The 21,269-nt window shown below is 42.2% G+C and overlaps 1 protein-coding gene across 1 annotated transcript in view; it reads right to left on the bottom strand.

Moving 5' to 3' along the window:
• LOC144498975 (uncharacterized) overlaps window positions 1-21,269 on the bottom strand; it is a 39,638-nt gene that overhangs the window by 5,674 nt on the left and 12,695 nt on the right. Inside the window, exons 5-12 of the mRNA XM_078220991.1 lie at window positions 18,697-18,968; window positions 17,193-17,303; window positions 14,664-15,260; window positions 13,264-13,392; window positions 10,516-11,091; window positions 8,356-8,484; window positions 5,108-5,689; window positions 1,316-1,462 (exon numbers count right to left, since the gene is read on the bottom strand). Coding sequence (XP_078077117.1) covers window positions 1,316-1,462; window positions 5,108-5,689; window positions 8,356-8,484; window positions 10,516-11,091; window positions 13,264-13,392; window positions 14,664-15,260; window positions 17,193-17,303; window positions 18,697-18,968 — 2,543 coding nt within the window. The remainder of the gene's footprint in view (window positions 1-1,315; window positions 1,463-5,107; window positions 5,690-8,355; window positions 8,485-10,515; window positions 11,092-13,263; window positions 13,393-14,663; window positions 15,261-17,192; window positions 17,304-18,696; window positions 18,969-21,269) is intronic.

Genomic DNA, 21,269 nt, shown 5'->3' with positions numbered 1-21,269 from the left:
GGACGCTGGAATCTAAAACAAAACCAGAAAATGCTAGAAAATTTCAGCAGGTCTGACAGCATCTGTGGAGAGTAGAGTAGAGCTAACTTTTCCAGTCTGGATGACTCTTTGTCAGGCCTGCTTTGGATCAAGCTAAAAGTTTAAAAGTTTATTTATTAGTGTCACAACACTGCAATAAAGTTACTGTGAAAATCTCCTAGTAGCCACACTCCGGTGCCTGTTCGGGTACACTGAGGGAGAATTTAACATGGCCAATGCACCTAACCAGCACATCTTTCAAACTGTGGGAGGAAGCTGGAGTACCCAGAGGAAACCCACGCAGACTCGGGGAGAATGTGCAGACTCTGCACAGTCAGTAACCCAAGCTGGGAATTGAACCCAGGTCCCCGGTGCTGTGAGGCAACAGTGCGAACCACTGTGCCATGGCAAATCCAATGAATTAACAAATCTGAACTTAAAATCTAGTCTCAATGATGGTAACCATGAAACTAACAGACAGTCATAAAAACCTATCTCATTCACACATGTCCTATAGGAAAGGAAATTGGCCATCCTTATCTTTAGACCTGATATTTATTAATTAAAATAAATAAGTATCTGGTCTCACTTACAGGTGACTCCAGGTCCACAGCAATGTAGTTACCCTTTATCTGGCCCCTGAAACGGCCCAGCAAACTACTGAGTTGTACCAAACCCCATGGAAAAGTAAAACAAAAATTCTTGCCGATGCTAACATTCCACATCCTTTCCAATTTCAAATAATCGCCTCCAGCTTCACAGCGTCATTGAGGTTTACAGCATGGAAACAGGCCCTTCAGCCCAACTTATCCATGCCTCCCCCTTTTTTTAAAACTCCTAAACTAGTCCCAATTGCTCGCGTTTGGCCCAAATCCCTCTATACCCATCTTACCCATGTAACTGTCTAAATGCTTTTTAAAAGACAAAATTGTACCCGCCTCTACTACTACCTCTGGCAGCTTGTTCCAGACACTCACCTATGTGTGAAACAATTGCCCCTCTGGACCCTTTTGTATCTCTCCCCTTAAACCTATGCCCTCTAGTTTTAGACTCCCCTACCTTTGAGAAAAGATATTTTCCTACACTCCAGAGAAAAATGTCCCAGTCTATCCAGCCTCTCCTTATAACTCAAACCATCAAGTCCCAGTAGCAACCTAGTAAATCTTTTCTGCACTTTTTCTAGTTTACTAATATCCTTTCTATAATAGCATGACCAATGTCTTCCAGGACATTTTTAGCATTGGTGCCTAGGGCCACTAAATATAGGATTTGAATTAATTTAACATTGTGCTGTTACCTCTGTGCTGCCTTATGTTTTCCATGTTATTTCCTTGGATAAACGGCAAATCTCCGCTGGTGTTTGTATTACAATTCTGACCTTGTTCAGTCATTGGTGCAATTGGGTGCATTGCTGCTGAATCTATCTGGTCAGTTTTGCAGCAAGCTATGAAGATAATAAAAGCAAGTTAAGAATTAAAAGCTCCTCTCATAGCTGTATAAGAAAGTGATCAACAAAGTCAAGTTCTATTCCTGTTAAACTCAATTATCAGTAAAGGTAAACTTCACAGGATAATGCAAATTGTTTAAACACCGAAACAACCTCATAAGCTGGAGTGAGAGCGCATAATTAGTTATCATCATATCATTTAAAACATTCACTTCATTAATACAGGGGCTACACCTCAAATCCATATGGCTGGTTTTGTTATATTTTTGGATGTCCCGAGGCTGTGACAGAGGCTATGTAAATGCAAGATGTTATTTTACAATGTTCTCAGCCCATGGCCGATATTTGCAGAGTCGGTGAGTTTGACATTAGCCATTTTACACAGAGGCTGGTAATGTTGTGTGTGTCCAGGACTAATTTAAGGATGAGAATTCTAATCAATACCTTGTACCGTGGGTGGCATGGTGGCACAGTAGTTAGCACCGCTGCCTCACAGCGTCAGGGACCCAAGTTCAATTCTGGCCTTGGGTGACTGTCTGTGTGGAGTTTGCACGTTCTCTGCATGGGTTTCCTCGGGGTGCTCCGGTTTCCTCCCACAGTCCAAAGATGTGCAGGTTAGGTTGATTGTCCATGTTACATTGCCCCTTCGTTTCAGGGAGATTATCAGAGTAAATATGTGGGATTATAGGGATAGGGTCTGGGTGGGATTGTTGTCGGTGCAGGCTCGATGAGCTCCCTCTTTCTGCATGGTAGGAATACTGTAATTCTATGATTAAGTGGAGTGGCATGATCCTACGTTTATGTAATCTGGCGCAATAAGCCTCTAATTTTAATCATCAATGGCACTTGTAAAGTAGAACCTGGACAGCTGAGGAGAAATATAGTCCTACAGGACTAAATGCTCTGATTCAATAATTGGCCATTTCATTTGCTGGGAGTGGTAGGCGAGTGGTTAGTGTACTGGACAAAGCTTGGACCAAACTGCAGAGGATAGCGTCTTCCTGACGATATTCCTGAGCAACGCACTGATTAGAATGTGACTCTGATGAAAAGTTACATCAAGTGCTCGAATTTCACCATGGGTCTCTGAAACTGAAGTCAATTTGGGCTATTAGAAAAAAGACCGAGAAAGCATCCAGATTATTGCAAGAAAACACAAATTGTTCACGAACGTCCATCAGTGAAGGGACCCGACCTGTTCCTCCCAGTCTGACCTATGTGGTTGATTCAAAATGCCTCTAAAATGGCTTTGGGAGCTAAAGTCTGCCACCCAGGCACCACAAGTGCTGTAAAGGTTGCTGGAAATGGACGATGAATAAACATGAACATTGAGAGAACAAATTAAGACTGAAGTCTACAGAGGACTGCAGGTGGTGAAGAGAAGCGTTATTCCATAGTTCAGGTCAGTACAACTCTCACTCACAGGATACTACTTTTGGTAATATTCCTTCAGTTCTATGACTATGTGGCTGTGAGAATACTTTATATGACATGACAAAAGCAGCAAAAAAAAGATTCACTCAAGTTAATGTAAAGAGGAACTTGAAAAAAATTAAACATTTACAAGTTAAAATAAAAATGAACAAAATTAAACACTGAATATAAATTATCAGGAGATAACTCTAATCAACACTCCTCAATGTCATACATTGGTTATGAAGGTTGATGTCTAGTTAGGGAATATAACTCAACTTCCTCATCAAGTTGAATGTCAATAATGCTTTCTAAGCTGCGCTAGTTTAAGTTTAGAAGTTTATTTATTAGTGTTACAAGTAGGCTTACATTAACACTGCACTGAAGTTACTGTGAAAATCCCCTCGTCGCCACACTCTAGCTCCTGTTTGGGTACACTGAGGGAGAATTTAGCATGGTCAATCCACCTAACCAGCACACCTTTCAGACTGTGGGAGGAAACCTGAGCACCCGTGGAAACCCACGCAGACACGGGGAGAACGTGCGGATTCCGCACAGACAGTGACCCAAGCCGGGAATCGAACCCTGGTCCCTGGCGCTAACAGTGCTAACCACTGCGCCGTCCACCGTGCTAAGCAATACTAAAGCAAAAATGGGTAGATGGCTTCAAAAGGTAAAACCAAAAACATCCACTATGAAAGTGACCAAAACAATTTATTGCTGGAGAAACGTAGACTTCCTAATTTGAATATAAATAGAACACTATTTTACTTGACCATGGCCAGAAGAGAAAGATACAAGATGCACTGCAGCGACTTGCAAAGCCTCCTTTGACAACACTGTCCAAACCCATAACTTCTATCACGGCAAGACATGGACAGCAGGCACAGAGGAAGACTACACCTGTGAGTTCCCCTCCAATCACCGTGACTTAGAATTATACTGAGGCTCCTGCACTATCGCTGGGGCAAAAACCTGGATCTCACTCCCTACCAGCATTATGGGTGCAACTGTACAGTACCACATGACCCGCAGTGGTTCAAGAAAGTTTAAAGTTTATTTATTAGTCACAAGTAAGGCTTACATTAACACTGCAATGAAGTTACTGTGAAATTCCCCTAATTGCCACAGTCCAGCACCTGTTCGGGTCAATGCACCTAACCAGCACGTCTTCCAGACTGTGGGAAGAAACTGGAGCACCCGGAGGAAACTCACGCAGACACGAGGAGAATGTGCAAACTCCACACAGACAGTGGCCCAAGCCAGTAATCAAACCCTGGCACTGTGAAGCAGCAGTGCTAACCACTACTTTATCAGTGGCATTTAGGGATGGACAATAAATGCTGACATTATCAGCGTCATTCAAATCCAATAAACAAATGAATTTTTAAAAAGTTTATCAGTCAGGCTAAATCAAATTTAAAATGTGGCTTAGAAAGAGCTGCCAATCAAACATATAAAGACAATCTACAAAATGTTAGTATTGAAAGTGAATGACTTGGTCAATCCTTCAAAGAATTTACAGAAGTATACGCTGCGGTTACCATGTTTCAAAACAAGGTGGGCCATTTCCTAAGTGTAAATCTGATTTTAGCTCCTACATTTTGTGATAGAAAGAAAAAAGGCTAGAGGCAAAATTGTTGCACTTTTGTGAAAATATGCAAGGACCGCAATAACTAGATAACATGAACAGTGGGTATCAGCTGTACATTCAAAGCCTCTCCCTCTCTCCTTCAACAGTTAAAGGGTGAAATATTGCACCCAAATCTAATCATTTTAATTTACGCAAAGAAGAATCCAAACGAACACCAAAGTTTCAGAAGCTACCTGCGCAGATAAGAAATTGCAATGCATTATCCCTCAGCTTTTACAATGTATTTGACAGTCAGCAGCTTACCTGAATGAGCTCAAATTCAAATATTGCCGAAGAAATTCAAATATTGTCTTGCAGTAACCAGGCCAAACACAAGAATGCCAAATTTCAAACCATCACAACAATTTATACTATGGCAGAAAATGCTGCTATTTGAACTCAATTTTGCTTTAATTGGCTTTGCTTAATTATTCTAAAAATTATAATGTTGACTCCAGGTTTAATATTAACTAACAAGTATTAATGTGCAAAAACAGCTTTCACAGAAATGTTGCCAATTGCAAAAGGTGCCTCTACATGTTTGCATTGGAACCTGTTTCCACATTTGAATAACTGATCCTCAGTCAGCACCTTACCTGAAGGTAACCGCTTGTGCTTCTGAAGAGATGATGAATCCACAAATGTTTGATGGCAATTTTCACATTTATAGGGTTTCTCTCCAGTATGACGACGGAGGTGCACCTTCAGGTGGGAACTGCGGTAAAACGCCTTGCCGCAAAAGCGGCATGAATAAGGTCGTACACCTGTATGAGTGCGACGGTGCTCTTTGAGGTTCCACTTCTCTGCAAATGCCCTTCCACATTCCTCACATGCAAAGGGTTTCTCTCCCGTGTGTGTGCGGCGGTGCATCGTTAAGTGTTCTTTACGATAAAACTTCCTTTCACAATAGTCACAGTTAAAACGTTTCTCTTTATTGCAGATCAGAGAACTCGGATTCATCGTCCTTTTATTCTTACCATCGAGTCTACCTTGTGCTTTATAGTTCCCAACCTTTAACAGGTGCTCAAAGGTGTGCGGTTTATCTTGGAAGAGATTACTGTCCAAACGCTCCAAACCATTAATCAAAACATCCCCAGGTACAGTCCCTCCTTCATTCTCAAGCCGAGGCTTTGGAAGATCACAAACTCCATTTTCCAGAAGAACTCCATTGGCTAAAACTGTGTAATATACAAAAGAAAAAAAATCAACAATCTCCACCAAAAGCAATGCACAGGGCTGGAGAATGTGCTACTTACTAGTGGATGACAGGAAAGATTTCAAATGGTTTACTTTGTCAGTGATTTGACATTAATGCCAAGGCTACTGCAGCTTTTGAAGAGGGGAAAGTCTGCATTCTTTTCATTCTGTTAAGTAAACATGTATTCCTTCTCCGTTTTGGTCTGCCAATTCCCAAGTCATGGACCATTTTCCAATTTGGCCTCTATCAGTCTATAGGCCAACAGGATGTACTTATGAATGCAGCCCTCACTTCTCACCAGATAGCTCACCTGACATGTAAACTGACAATGTTGGTGATTGGTACAGTAAAATTCTACCTCCTACCATTCTATGGTTATAGAATGCATAATGTTTTCAAACCACGGAAACGATAAGTATTTATCCCCAGGCAGTTCACCTTCACCCACTGTGAGGAAATACACTCACTTCCCAAATTCATAGCCAAAACTGGGAACTTAACATCCAAGGAAAAGGTACATCCTGTTACTTTAGTAAATTGGACTATCGTGTTAATAAGTGACAAGTAATCCAGAGACCCAGTCCTGTGGACCCGGGTTCGAATCCCACCATGGCAGATGGTGAAATTTGAATTCCAATAAAAAGCCTAATGATGATCACAAAACGACTATTGATTGTTGCAAAAACCCATCTGGTTCACTAATGGAAGGAAATTTGCCATCCATACCAGGTCCAGGCCCCCAGCAATGTGGCTGACTATTAAAAGCCCACTGAAATGGACAAAGGCAATTGGGGATGGGTCCAGGCAGCGATGTCCACATCCCATGAAAGAATAAAAGAAAATAGAGTCTACAGCAGGGTAAACTGTACGCCAACTAACCATTTTCAACTTTCTACCAGTTAGATGAAGTACACACAATACAACTTTTGCTTTCATCTCAACCTTACTGGTATAGAAATAAACAAAGACCAGGTGCACTGCCAAACATTTGATGATTCTCAATAAAATGAGGTGAGGCAATTGTTTTTTTCTGTTCCAAAATGGCCTCGACATAGGTATAGAAATACACTCTCCATCCACTTTCTCCAAAGCAGATTAAGAAGTCTCACAACACCAGGTTAAAGTCCAACAGGTTTATTTGGTATCACGAGCTTTCGGAGCGCTGCTCTTTCATCAGGTGAGTGGAGAGTTGGGTTCACAAACAGGGCATATATAGACAGAGACTCAATTGCAAGATAATGGTTAGAATGCGAGTCTTAACAGGTAATCAAGTCTTTACAGGAACTGACAATGTGAGTGAAAAGAGGGATAATCTGTTAATTGTCAAGCAGATAACATACAAAGTTAGAGAATAAGCAATATAAGCACAACAAAGGATGTAGTTTAAAATTATTGTGTTCACTGGTCATGGAAATACTTCCGGCAGCCAAATGAAAACTGGCATACATCAATGGCCAGTAGATGGCTTCCATGTGCTAAATGCTTTGAAATATTTTAGAACTAAATAATTATTTATATGGTACACTCATGGTATAGTGCTTATGACAGCTGGTCCCATAATTCTACACATGCATCCAGTATGCGTGAGTTACTGAAAATGCTATAGAAAAGAGGTTTGGAAAATAACTTCCAGCTGAAATGCAAGAATAGACAAATGAACAGGTGCAATTACTGAAAGATAAATTTACAACTGACATTAGGAAGTCTTCTCAAGACAGAACTAATTCTACTCAAGGATTAACTTGCACGGAAAACATTACCTCCAATTTGTTTTCTCCATCACAACCATCTTCTTAAACCCCTCTGTCCTGCTGTCTTCACCCTTACGTCCAAGACTACACAGAGCAAAGCACTGCTGTCACGAACCCAGCTGATGTTATCTGCTAGGATGTACCAACCTGAAACACCAGTTCGTGGTGGGGTATAGTTTTGTTTACAGGAGTAATATGAGGAGTCACATGCGATACCTAGTGTGAAGAATAACTAGCCCAATCCTACAGTTGTGTGCAAGAAATTACTAAACACACCCAGAGTTTAAGTAGAAATTATCCTTTTGATCCAAAATACAGTTACAAGATCTTAAGTTTTTCAGGACTTTGTTCTTCCCAAACAACATCCAATTCAAAAGGTCTATAAGTAAAGGCCAGCTTATAGTTACCACACTGCATACGAATGAGTCTTTATTTTGGGGAACACCGCTTATTGGTTCAGTGAAGACTGAACTCCACAAAGGTTTCTGCACTCTTGCGCCTGGTCTGCCAGCTTGATCTGGATTACAGGCTGCTAGGTGGAATCTGTGCTTCAGATTGCTAGATGGATACTGACTCTCTGCTTTCAAGAAAAGGTTGCCAATTATACTGTTAATACCCATTGACGGTTCTTTCTGTGTACTGGCTGTCTGTTCCCTCAGCCTCTGCCTCTGTTAAAAGATTAACATATGTATGCCTTCCCTGGAGGGTGCAATCGTCTATCCAAAGTGTTTCCTACTAACAGAACAATGTAATATTTTGGTCTGTCTGTAACTACTAATCTTGTTACTGGGACTCACAATAGGTCTGATAGCATCTGTGGAGAGAAAATAGAGCCAACGTTTCGAGTCTGGTCCTGCTTAGCAATAAATTATTCAGTTTACCTCAAGATCATTACCTTGTTTTCCTGATGGGTTCAACTGCCTGTTGCCAGTGCTAGCTCGATCACAATTGCCCGACTCTTGTTTTTCCATTGGTTTCACCCCCACTGAATGTATTAACGCTGTGCAGTCAGGTTTACAGCACACTGTGAACAATACACAAACTGAATTAAGGCCACGCCACATTCACAGACGCATGCCAAGCATTGAAATTGACCGGATAAAAGTAAAGATATTGCAGTTCCACTTTCACCTCTTAGCAGTAAAGATTTCAACTTAGGTAGCTTAAGCTGACATGAGGATGCAAAATTCAGAACACGTTTTACTGGATTTGGTTTCAGAAGATTAATATGTCATCTATCATTTGTACATTGATAAAGTGAGTGTGAGATTTTAGAAGATGGACTACTTCCTTAATTTACAATAAAAAGGAGTCATGTGATTCTGTTATGAATTGTGCCCAACAAGCCTGAGTGGCTGCTGCACCAAGGGTGAGACTTTCAGAGTGAGTGGTTAGCACTGCTGCCTCACTGCGCCAGGACCTGGGTTCGATTTCCGGCTTGGGTCACTGTCTGTGTGGAGTCTGCACATTCTCCCCGTGTCTGCGTGGGTTTCCTCTGGGTGCTCTGGTTTTCTCCCACAGTCCGAAAAAGGTGCTGGTTAGGTGCATTGGCCATGCTAAACTCTCCCTCAGTGTTCCCAGAACAGGCGCTGGAGTGTGGCGACTAGGGGATTTTCACAGTAACTTCACTGCAGTGTTAATGCAAGCTTAAATGTGACACTAATAAGTAAACTTTAAACAGAGAGCAAGGTGCAAAACGATCACGGCTGAAACAAAGGCATGAGCAGCTGGACAGCCTGTCGGAATTTTATTTGGGCAGAGAGAGGGAGACATACATACAGGTCTCTCAGAAAGGCTGCAACAAGTATGGCCAGCAGCCTTTTTGTGGACTCTTAGGCAGAATACACAGGGACCTAATCTCTAGTCGGGGAAATGCATCCATTGGCAATCTAAAAGACTCTGAAGATTCATCCAGAGGGGGCCAGGGGAAGAAAATGCTCGGAGTTGGCCTTATTCTGAGGGTCATTTCTAGACTTCATTGGAGACTGAGAGGAATGCTTTTGGATAGTCACTTGATGTTGCAACTCAGCAAAACAAGCTGAATTGAACTCCTTTGCAGCGTTACTGGACTGATTCCTGTAAAAAGGTACAATACTGCTGTGAGAGCGGGCAGTGGAATAACAGTGGCATGGGAGTTTTGGTCATGCTAAAAAGATCTGATGGGATATCTTCCCTGCAGTTTGAAGTAGTAGCTGCCTCCTAAGTAATGATTAGTTGATGTTGCTTTTAGTTTGACTATTACAAGAAAAGTCTTAAGACTTAAAATCTTGCTGTGCAATTCTGTTCTGGTCACTGGGAATTCAAAAAACGTTTTTTAAAAATGCCTTTTTGGGCATTTTAATAATAATATATCAAGTATTATAAACATTTCTGAGACCAGTGACACAGAATATTGCAAAATATGGACACAAGTAACTCTTACAATTACAAAGAGAAAGATAGAGGCTTTTCTGCAACCATGCTGAGTTTTTATTTAAATTATTATTCCATTGACTGCTTGAGAAACAAAGATTTGGAATTAGTCTTAGAAGTCAGTGGGTCTAACACTTCCACAGAATTGATGACAAAGTACATGTAACTAGCTCAGTTTCACAGGACATGCTTTTACAGTAGCACGGTGGCACAGTGCCAGGGATCCAGGTTCAATTCCTGGCTTGGATCAGTGTGTGTGTGTGCGTGGAGTTTGCATGTTCTCCCAGTGTCTGCGTGGGTTTCCTCCCGTCTCTCTGGTTTCCTCCCACAATCCAAAGATGTGTGGGTAAGGTGAATTGGCCATGTTAAACTGCTCCTTAGTGTCAGGGGGACTAGCGAGGGTAAATGCATGGGTTTATGTGGATAGGGCCTGTGGCATTGTGGTCAGTGCAAACACAATGGGCCGAATGGCCTCCTTCTGCACTGTAGGATTCTATGACTATGATTCTATAATGTTGACTCCAGGTTTAATATTACCTAACCAGTATTAATGTGCAAAAAAAAACTTTCACAGAAATGGTACCAATTGCAGGTGCCTCTACATGTTTGCATTTGAATAACTGATCCTCAGTCAGCACCTTACCTGAAGGTAACCGCTTGTGCTTCTGAAGAGACGATGAATCCACAAATGTTTGATGGCAATTTTCACATTTATAGGGTTTCTCTCCAGTATGACGACGGAGGTGCACCTTCAAGTGGGAACTGCGGTAAAACGCCTTGCCGCAAAAGCGGCATGAATAAGGTCGTACACCTGTATGAGTGCGACGGTGCTCTTTGAGGTTCCACTTCTCTGCAAATGCCCTTCCACATTCCTCACATGCAAAGGGTCTCTCGCCCGTGTGTGTGCGGCGGTGCATCGTTAAGTGTTCTTTACGATAAAACTTCCTTTCACAATAGTCACAGTTAAAACGCTTCTCTTTATTGCAGATCAGAGAACTCGGATTCATCGTCCTTTTATTCTTACCGTCGCGTCTCCCTTGTGCTTTATAGTTCCCAACCTTTAACAGGTGCTCAAAGGTATCTGGTTTATCTTGGAAGCGATTACTGTCCAAATGCTCCAAACCATTTATCAAAACATCCCCAGGTACAGTCCCTTCTATATTCTCAAGCTGAGGCTTTGGAAGATCACAAACTCCATTTTCCGGAAGAGCTCCATTGACTAAAATTGTGTAATATACAAAAGAAAAAAAAATCAACAATTTCCACCAAAAGCAATGCACAGGGCTGGAGAATGTGCTACTTAATAGTGGATGACAGGGAAGATTTCAAATGGTTTGCTTTGTCAGCGATTTGACATTAATGCCAAGGCTACTGCAGCTTTTGAAGAGTGTAAAGTCTGCATTCTTCTCATTCCGTTAAGTAAACAGGTATTCTTTCTCCCTTTCATTCTGCCAATTCCCAAGTCACATACCATTTTCCAATTTGGCCTCAATCAGTCTATAGGCCAACAGGATGTACTTATGAATGCAGCCCTCACTTCTCACCAGATAGCTCACCTGACATGTAAACTGACAACGTTGGTGACTAGTATTGTAAAATTCTAAAAATGTTCTCATTCTGTTAAGCGAAAATGATGTTCCTTCTCCCTTTAGGTCTGCCAATTCCCAAGTCACGTACCATTTCCCAATTCGGCCTCTACCACTCTAGAGGCCAACAAGATGTATATATGAATGCAGCCCTCATTTCTCACCAGATAGCTCACTTCTGACGTATGAACTGACCATGCTGGTGAATGGTACAGTAAAATTCTATCTGCGACCATTCTGTAGTTATAGAATATGTCCTCCTTTCAAACCACAGAAACTATAAGTATTCATCTCCGTGTGACCCATCTTCACCCACTGTCTGTAAGGAAATACACTCACTGTAACATCCAAAGAAAAGCTACATACTATTACTTGGTGTGGCATGGTGGCACAGTGGTTAGCACTGCTGCTTCACAGCACCAGGGACCTGGGTTCAATTCTGGGCGTGGATGACTGTCTGTGTGGTGTCTGTACATTCTCCCCATATCTGCTTGCGTTTCCACCGCTCTGATTTCCTCCAACAGTCCCAAGGTGCGTCAGTTAGGGGGAGTGAGTGGCGATGGCTTGAGTAGCCATTTCGAGACCCAGTGTGAACAGTAATCCAGCCCATTCGCAGCATAACACTTACTAAAAACTATTTAATACAATAAAGATATATTACATACACACACACACATACATGAATAGGACTATAATGATCTAAGACAGTTAGTACAAGAAACTACTAAATACACGCACACAGTTTAAGTAGGAATTACCCTTTCGATCCAACGTAAATGTTCAAGATCTGAGCTCTTTTGCTTCCCAAACAACATCCAATTCAGTAAGTCCATAAGTCAATGCCAGCTTATGCTTACCACACTCTACAATTGAGCAGTTATTCTGAGGAATGTCTGTTATTGGTTCAGTGAAGGTATAGTTTTAACTGGCTCCACAAAGGTTTTGGCACTCTAGCTTCTGGTCTGCTAGCTAGAACCGGCTTACAGGCTGCTAGGTGGAATCTGCCCTTCAGATTGCTAGATGGATACTGCCTCCTTGCTTCCATGAAAAGGTTGCCAATGATACTATTGTTTCCCTTTGATGGTTCTTTCTGTGTATTGGCTGTCTGTCCCCCTCAGCCTTTGTCATTCTAAAAGATTAACATGTATGCCTTCCCTGGATAGAATCATACAATCGCCACAGTGCAGAAGGAGACCATTCGGCCCATTGAGCCTGCACTGACAACAACCTCACCGAGGCCCTAACCCCCTTAACTCCATGTATTTACTCTGCTCGTCCCCCTGACACTAAAGGGGCAATTTAGCATGGCCAATCAATACAACCTGCACATCTTTGGACTGTGGGAGGAAAGTGGAGCAACCGAAGAAAGCCCAAGCAGACACAGGGAGAATGTGCAAACTCCACACACAAGTGACCCAAGGGCGCAATTGAACCTGTGTCCTTGACGCTGTGAGATAGCAGTGCTAACCACTGTGCCGCCATGACGCCCCAAATGGTGCAATCAACTATCCAAAGTGTTTCCTACTAGCAGAACAATGTATTATTTTAGTCTGTCTACAACTGCTAATCTTGTTACTGGGACTCACATCCTGTGAAATACCTTTCGAAATACTGGTGGCTTTTAACCTGCTGGCACATTCATGATAAAGGCTAAATACTGCAGGTGCTGGAATCTGAAACAAAAACAGAAAATGCTGGAAAATCTCAAAAGGTCTGACAGCATCTGTGGAGAGACAATAGAGCCAACGTTGAGAGTCTGGTCCTGCTTAGCAATCAAATTACTCAGTTTACCTCAAGATCATTACCTTGTTTTCCTGATGGGTTCAACTGCCTGTTGCCAGTGCTAGCTCGATCACAATTGCCCGACTCTTGTTTTTCCATTGGATTCATCCCCACTGAATGTATTAACGCTGTGCAGTCAGGTTTACAGCACACTGTGAACAATACACAAACTGAATTAAGGCCACGCCACATTCACAGACGCATGCCAAGCATTGAAATTGACCGGATAAAAGTAAAGATATTGCAGTTCCACTTTCACCTCTTAGCAGTAAAGATTTCAACTTGGATAGCTTCAGCTGACATGAGGATGCAAAACTCAGAGCACGTTTTACCTGAAATGGTTTCAGAAGATTAATATGTCATCTACTATTTATACACTAATGTGAACGTGAGATTTTGGAAGATGGGCTGCCTCCTTAATTCACGATAAAACAGAGTTGTGTGATTCTGTTATGAATTGTGCCCAACAAGCCTGAGTGGCTGCTGCACCCAGCGTGAGACTCACAGGTTCAAAATGATCACAGCTGAAACAAAAGCAAGAGCAGCTAGGCTACCTATGGACAGCCTGTCTCATAGTTTTATCTGGGCAGAAAAAAAAAGAGACACAGAGACACACACAGAGCAGTTAGCAGCCTTTCTGTGGACTCCCAGGCAGAAAATGGAAGGGTACACGGTCTCTGATGGAAGAAACGCATCCATTGGCAATCGAAAAGATCTGAAGATTTGTCCTGAGGGGGCTAGGGGAAGAAAAGGCCAGGACTTGGCCTTAATGCTGAGAGTCAGTTCCAGACTTCTGTGGAGACTGAGAGGAACGCTTTTGGACAGTCACTCAATGTTACAACTCGGCGAAACAGACTGAACTGAACCCCTTGGCAGTGATACTGGACTGGTTCCTGTAAAAACCGCAATAGTGCTGAGAGGCAACAGTGAAATAACAGTGGCATGGGGGTTTTGGTCATGCTAAAAAGTTATGGGATATCTTTCCTGTAATTGTTGCCTAAGTAATGATTAGTGGTGTTGCTTTGAGTTTGATTGTGACAACAAAAGTCATGCAAGGTTTACAATTACCAAGAGAGAAATGGAGGCTTTTCAGCAGCCATGTTGAGTTTTTACCCAAAACTATATCATTCCGTTGACTGCTTGAGAAACAAAGATTTGGAATTAGTCCGAGAAGTCAGTGGATCTAACACTTCCACAGAATTGATGACAAAGTATCTGCAACGAGCTCAGTTTCACAGGCCTTGCCTTTGCATAAACAAATAATTATTAAAATTGTAATGCTGACTCCAGGTTTAATATCAATAAACAAGAATTAATGTGCAAAAAACATTTCCACCAAAATATTACCAGTTGCAGAAGCTGTCTCGGTGTGCTTACACTACGGTTCCACATTTAGAACATTGCTCCCAAGTCACCACCTTACCTGAAGGTAACCGCTTGTGCCTCTGAAGAGACGATGAATCCACAAATGTTTGATGGCAATTTTCACATTTATAGGGTTTCTCTCCAGTATGACGACGGAGGTGCACCTTCAGGTGGGAACTGCGGTAAAACGCCTTGCCGCAAAAGCGGCATGAATAAGGTCGTACACCTGTATGAGTGCGACGGTGCTCTTTGAGGTTCCACTTCTCTGCAAATGCCCTTCCACATTCCTCACATGCAAAGGGTTTTTCGCCCACGTGTGTGCGGCGGTGCATCGTTAAGTGTTCTTTACGATAAAATTTCCTTTCACAATTGTCACAGTTAAAACGCTTCTCTTTATTGCAGATCAGAGAACTCGGATTTAGCACCCTTTTATTCTTTCCGTCTTGTCTGCTTTGTGCTTTATAGTTCCCAAACTTTAACAGGTGCTCAAAAGTGTCTGGCTCATCTTGGGGGAGAGTGCATTCCAACTGTTCCAAACTAATCACCAAAACACCCCCAGGCAGAGTCTCTCCTTTGTTACCTTCACACTGATTCTCAAGCCAAGTGTTTTTGGGATTACATACTCCTCTTGCTGGATGAACTCCATTAACTGAATCTAAAAGTTAAAGTTTATTTATTATTGTAACAAGCAGACTTACATTAACACTGCAATGAAGTTACTGTGAAAATCCCCTCGTTGCCAAACCCACGGCGCCTGTTCAGGTACACAGAGAGAATTTAGCATGGCCAATGCACCTAACCAGCACATCTTTCGGACTGTGGAAGGAAACTGGAGCACCCGGAAGAAACCCACGCAGACAGAGGGAAGACATGCAGATTCCACACAGTGACCCAAGCCGGGAATTGAACCCAAGTCCCTGGCACTGTGAGGCAGCAATGCTAACTCTGTGTTAATAATAAAAATGTGGAGTTGCTGGCTTTGGTCTGGGGTAGGCACAGTAAGTAGTCTCACAACACCAGGTTAAAGTCCAACAGGTTTATTTGATAGCACGAGCTTTCGGAGCACTGCCCCTTCATCAGGTGAGTGCATGATTTGTTTTACAAACAGGGCATGTATAGACACAAACTCAATTACAAGATAATGGTTGGAATGCGAGTCTTAACAGGTAAAAAAAAGATATGGCTCAAAGATCCACTTATGGGATTCAAGAAAATATCAGCACATCTTGACCAAGGATGTAGATTTATAAGTAAAATCTCTGTTCCAACATCCAACTACGCCTGCTAGTGTTGGAATTCCAAAGAGGAGGAACCAGCTGAACTTGGAACCCAACACAAGACTGAAGCTCTCCAGCTTGGAACCAGATATCACCTCACTGGTGTCTCATCAAAAGCAGCATTTCCATTAATTCTGATGCATTATTTTGCAGCAGCAAGCAAAAGAGGGTGGGGTACAACCAGTCGGAGTTCCATGGGATGTTTTACCTTGTCAAAATTGCCTACAAACAAGACAGTTTGCGAGCCACCGTTCTTGAAAAACCAAAATCATGCTAATCTTGATAATCGCGAGCAAAATAAAATCTTATTGTTGTAAACATGGTCGTAGTTTGATCAAAAAGTCACCTGCCATTACAAAAATAAAACTCAATTTCAAGGTGACAACTGCATTAGAAGGGTCTATTTTACTTGGTCTTGCCCTACTATCATGTTTCAAAGTCTCTTCTCCCTATGAATGATTACTGCAATTATATGCTTCATCAGAAATGCCACACTTGTAGCAACACTCATCTGTGTCGGTGCAGAACACAAAATTTCAGCTCAAACTATTTCAAGAAAACCTTTCCACATCCATTATGTCTACTGTACATGTGTCTTTGTTTAACTTCATTCGCAGGATATAGACGTCACTGGCTAGGCCAGCATTCATTTCTCGTCCCTAACTGCCCTCAAGGTGGTGGTGGTGAGCTGCCTTCTTGAACCGCTACAGTCTATGAGGTGTAGGTACACCCACCGTGCTGTTATGTGTGTGTGCGCATTTAAAGTTTTTAGTTATTAGTCACAAGTAGGCTTACTGCACTGCAATGAAGTTACTATGAAAATTCCCTAGTCGCCACACTCCGGCGCCTGTTTGGGTATACAAAGGGAGAATTTAGCATGGCCAACCTAACCAGCATGTATTTTGGACTGTGGGAGGAAGCCGGAGCACTCGGAGGAAACCCATGTATTCATGGGGAGAACGAGCAGACTCCGCAAAGACAGTGACCCAAGCCAGGAATCGAATCCAGGTCCCTGGCACTGTGAGGCAGCAATGCTAACTATCGGGCACTGTGCCGCCCATTTAGTGATTGCCTTGGGGGGTAAAAATGTTTCCACATAATACTCAGATACAATATACTTCTGGCCACAAGTGCTGCCATTTTCACACAAGCATGCCTCCATTCCCACCTGTCCTGTGACTGGAGTTCAGTCTGCCCCACATTATGGAACTTGTATTGTTCCTGAAGCTGTGGAGTGAATGGAAATTTTATTGGTTTTCTCAAATGCCACAAGCACAATCATTTTTTTAAAAATGCAAGTGATGTTCTACCTTCCTGGGGTGGCTTCATCTGGTCAGCATTGTGGTGTGACTGAAGTTGTGTAATTTTTCCACAGTCTTGCTCCTCTTCAACTGTGTCATGACAATATGATTTGGTGAAACCTGGAAAATTAAACAATAGCTGAAAGCACACCAGTGATACAAAATGGTTTAAACCAAGAGTCCTTGGCAGCAATTTCACAACTGAGCTAAAGTCACCCGAGCTGAAATGAGGACTGAATTTTTTGAAGCTTGAGTTAATATTTTGTATACTTGTTAAATTCAAGGAAAAATTCACGAGAACTAAAAGATAGGATCAGTGGCCAAACGTGTAAATTGCAGACAAGTAAATTTGACATCCACTGCAGAGAAACTTTTCAAAACAACCTAAACAGAAAAGCAGAACTTCTGAAAGGACAGACACCACAGATTTACAGCAACAACACACTGCATTTGTTTAGCCCCTTTAATATCATCAAACATCACCAAGGTGTTTCACAGAAGAACTATCAAACAAATTTCAGTCCGATTTAACCCATCTGCTGGGCTTTGCTCTCAAGTACAAATATGTGAACAGTGAAACACATTTGCTAATTTATGTGCATTTTCATTCATAATTTAACACACAACGGTTAAGACATAAAAGGTATTGCATAGAAACTGTGAGTTGGAGAAGAGATTGGCCACAAGTAGAAACTAGGCAGATGAGGTTATAAAAAAAGGGATAAGGTATTTCGGATGATGAATCGTAGGGTGTTACGACACAGAAACATACCACTCAACCCTTTAATTATGAGTTGCTGTAGTCTCCGCGTACCAGTAAACTATCACAATTTCATGATCCTTTCGGCCAAATTTTCAGCGCTCCCCGCGGCTGTCCCTCGCCGGCAGTAGGTGGCCCGCAGTTGGTCAGCGGCCGGATCTTCCAGTCCCGCTGCTGTCAATGGGATTTCCCATCCAATCAACCCTCCTTTGCCCAGAAACCCACTGTGCGGGGTTGGGGGGGGGGGGGGGGGGGTTCTTGTTGGCAGGACCGGAAGTTCCCATTGCCAACCAAAGGTCAGAAAATCCTGCCACTTATCTTGTGCATTCACTTTTTATGTAGCACCTTATCAAATGATTTTTGGAAATCCAAGTATACTACATCTCAGGTTTCTCTTCATCTACCCTATTGGTCACATCCACAAAAAAAATTGCCAAACAGGATTTCCCTTTCGTTAGAACGATGTTTATAATATTTTCCTAAGTGCATTATGAATACTCACAAACGACGATTTGAATTTATGAGTGCCCAAGGGACAACAGAGGATGTTTCTGGGTCTCAGGGATTTAAATTATCAAGTAAGTTTCAAACAAGAAACATTATATGCAACTGAAAGCTTTTTCGTGATTATGAAGTGAACTGACAAAACTGGTGTGGACAACCAGTGCAGAAGTGTTCAACAGTCAGAGAACGCAATTATAAAAATGTGAAAATTCTGGAGAAAAGAAATCAGAAGCAGCTTTTTCCACTCACCGTGATGTGGCTCTTCCTCGGTTTTTATCCCCTGTTTCTGTTGCACAGAATATGCCCCGGCCACCTCTATTCTGTTGTATGTGCAAATAGTACCATGCTTCCCTGTCACCTCTCCGCTTTTATCCAAAGGCCTGTTTACCGCTTCCTCCCCGTGCCAGATGAAGAGTTCATGCGCTGGTTCAATTGAGCGACATACTTTGTAATAGATCTTTCCACTACACTGGGAAAGAGTCAGATTTGTCTCTTCTGGTGCCTTGGCAAGATTCACAAACCTGCATCAAGTACAGAATCTTCTTATTGCATGGGCCACATTTCAATCTTCCCTCTAGTCATCAGACAAGTATTCTACCTATCCCTGCACTACAGCTGTATTTCTTCTGCTCGCAGTTACCCAAACATATAATAACAAGAAACTTATGATCTAGCAACGAAGGGTCGAAAATCTTGCGTGTTCCTTCACAGTAGGAAAATAATCTATTGTAGTAAACTTCAAAAATTTTAGTGAATTCATGGTGCAAAAAATAACTTTGCCGCTGGAGGCTACGGCAGCATCAACATGGGAACATTGAAGAAAAGAACCTAGGAGCAGGAGTCGGCCATTCAGCCTTTTGAGCTGCTTCACCATTCAGTAAGATCATGGCAGGCTGATTCTCAATCTCAATGCCATATTCCCGCTTTCTCCCCATACTCCTTGATGCCACTAAAACCTAAAAAATTATCTCTTTCTTGAATATATTCAGTGACTTGGCCTCTACAATCTTCTGTAATAGAGAATTCCACAGGTCCACTACCCTTTGAGTGAAGCAATCTTTGCTTATTTCAGTCCTAAATGGTCTACCCCGTAACCTGAGACGGTGTCCTCTGGTACTAGATTCCGACATATTAATACATTACCCCCTACCCCATGTGCTTTAAGTTTGCCCACTAACCTCTTATGAGGGACCTTATCAAAAGAATTCTGATGGCCAAATATACCACATCCACTGGTTCTCCTTTATCTATTCTACTAGTTACATCCTCAAAAAACTCCACTATGTTTGTGAAGAATGATTTGTCTTTCATAAACTCATGCTGGCTTTGTCCAATCGTATTAATGCTTTCCAAATGTTCTGTCATCATATTTTTTACAATAGACTCTAGCATTTTCCCCACTGATGTCTGGTACTAGAGCCGGCATCTCCACATCATGACTACCATAGACACCGCAAACTGCCGGCTCCAAGTGGAGAGGATCGCCAAGAAGATCGCGCATATCGACACAGACATCAAGTTTCTACAGCCGGCATCTCCACAACTAGATTCCCCAACCAGGGAAAACATCCTCTCTGCATCTAGTCTGTCCAGCTGTGTTAGAATTTCTTTTCAGATTTCCTCTCATCCTTCTAAACTCTCGTGAATACAAGCCCAGTCAAACCAATCTCTCCTCATAGGACAGTCCCACCAACCCTAGTATCAGCCTAGTAAAGCTCCGCTGCACCTCCTCAATGGCAAGTATACCCTTTCCTAGATAGGGGGACCAAAACTGCACACAATACTCCAGGTGTGGTCTCACCAAGGCCCTGTCTAACTGCAGTAAGACATCTCTACTTCTGAACTCAAATCCTATTGTGATGAAGGCCAGCATACAATCTGCCTTCCTAATTGTTGCTGCACTTATCTCTCCAATTTTACTGACTGGTGTACAAGGACACCTAGAACCCTTTGTACATCCACACTTCCCAATATATCATCATTCAAATAATACTCTTCCTTTGTGTTTTTCACACCGATGTCCATAACTTCACATTTAGCCACATTGGACTGCATCTGCCATGTGTTGTGTTATATTGTGAACAGCTGGGGCCCAAGCACTGATTCCTGCAGCACCCCATTAGTTACTGCCTGCCATTTGGAAAAAAATATTTGCGACTCTGTTTCCTGTCTGTCACCAATTCTCGATCCATATTAATACATTACCCCCTACCCCATGTGCTTTAATTTTGCCCACTAACCTCTTATGAGGGACCTTATCAAAAGAATTCTGATGGCCAAATATACCACATCCACTGGTTCTCCTTTATCTATTCTACTAGTTACATCCTCAAAAAACTCCACTATGTTTGTGAAGAATGATTTGTCTTTCATAAACTCATGCTGGCTTTGTCCAATCGTATTAATGCTTTCCAAATGTTCTGTCATCATATTTTTTACAATAGACTCTAGCATTTTCCCCACTGATGTCCGGTTTTAAATGCTGGGGTTACATTTGCCATCCTCCTATCTGGAGGAACTGCTCCAGAGTCTATAGAATTTTGGAAGATGACCACCAATGCATCCTATATTCCCAGGCCACTTCCTTTAATACTCTGGGATATAGATTATTGGGCCCTGGAGCTTGTCAGCCTTTAACCCCATTAATATACCCAGCATCATTTTCTTACTAATACTGATTTCCTTCAATTCTGCCCTCTCACTAGACTCTTGATTCATAAATTTCTGGGAGGTTAACTGTGCCCTCTTTTGTGTAGACAGAACCAAGGCAAGTGTTCAATTCTTTTGCCATTTCTTTGTTCCCCATTATAATTTCCCTAGCT

The sequence above is a fragment of the Mustelus asterias genome, chromosome 9, assembly GCF_964213995.1.
Source record: "Mustelus asterias chromosome 9, sMusAst1.hap1.1, whole genome shotgun sequence".
Classification (NCBI taxonomy): domain Eukaryota; kingdom Metazoa; phylum Chordata; class Chondrichthyes; order Carcharhiniformes; family Triakidae; genus Mustelus; species Mustelus asterias.
The sequence above is the reverse complement of the archived record's forward strand: the minus strand, read 5'-3'. Positions and strand labels throughout refer to the sequence as shown.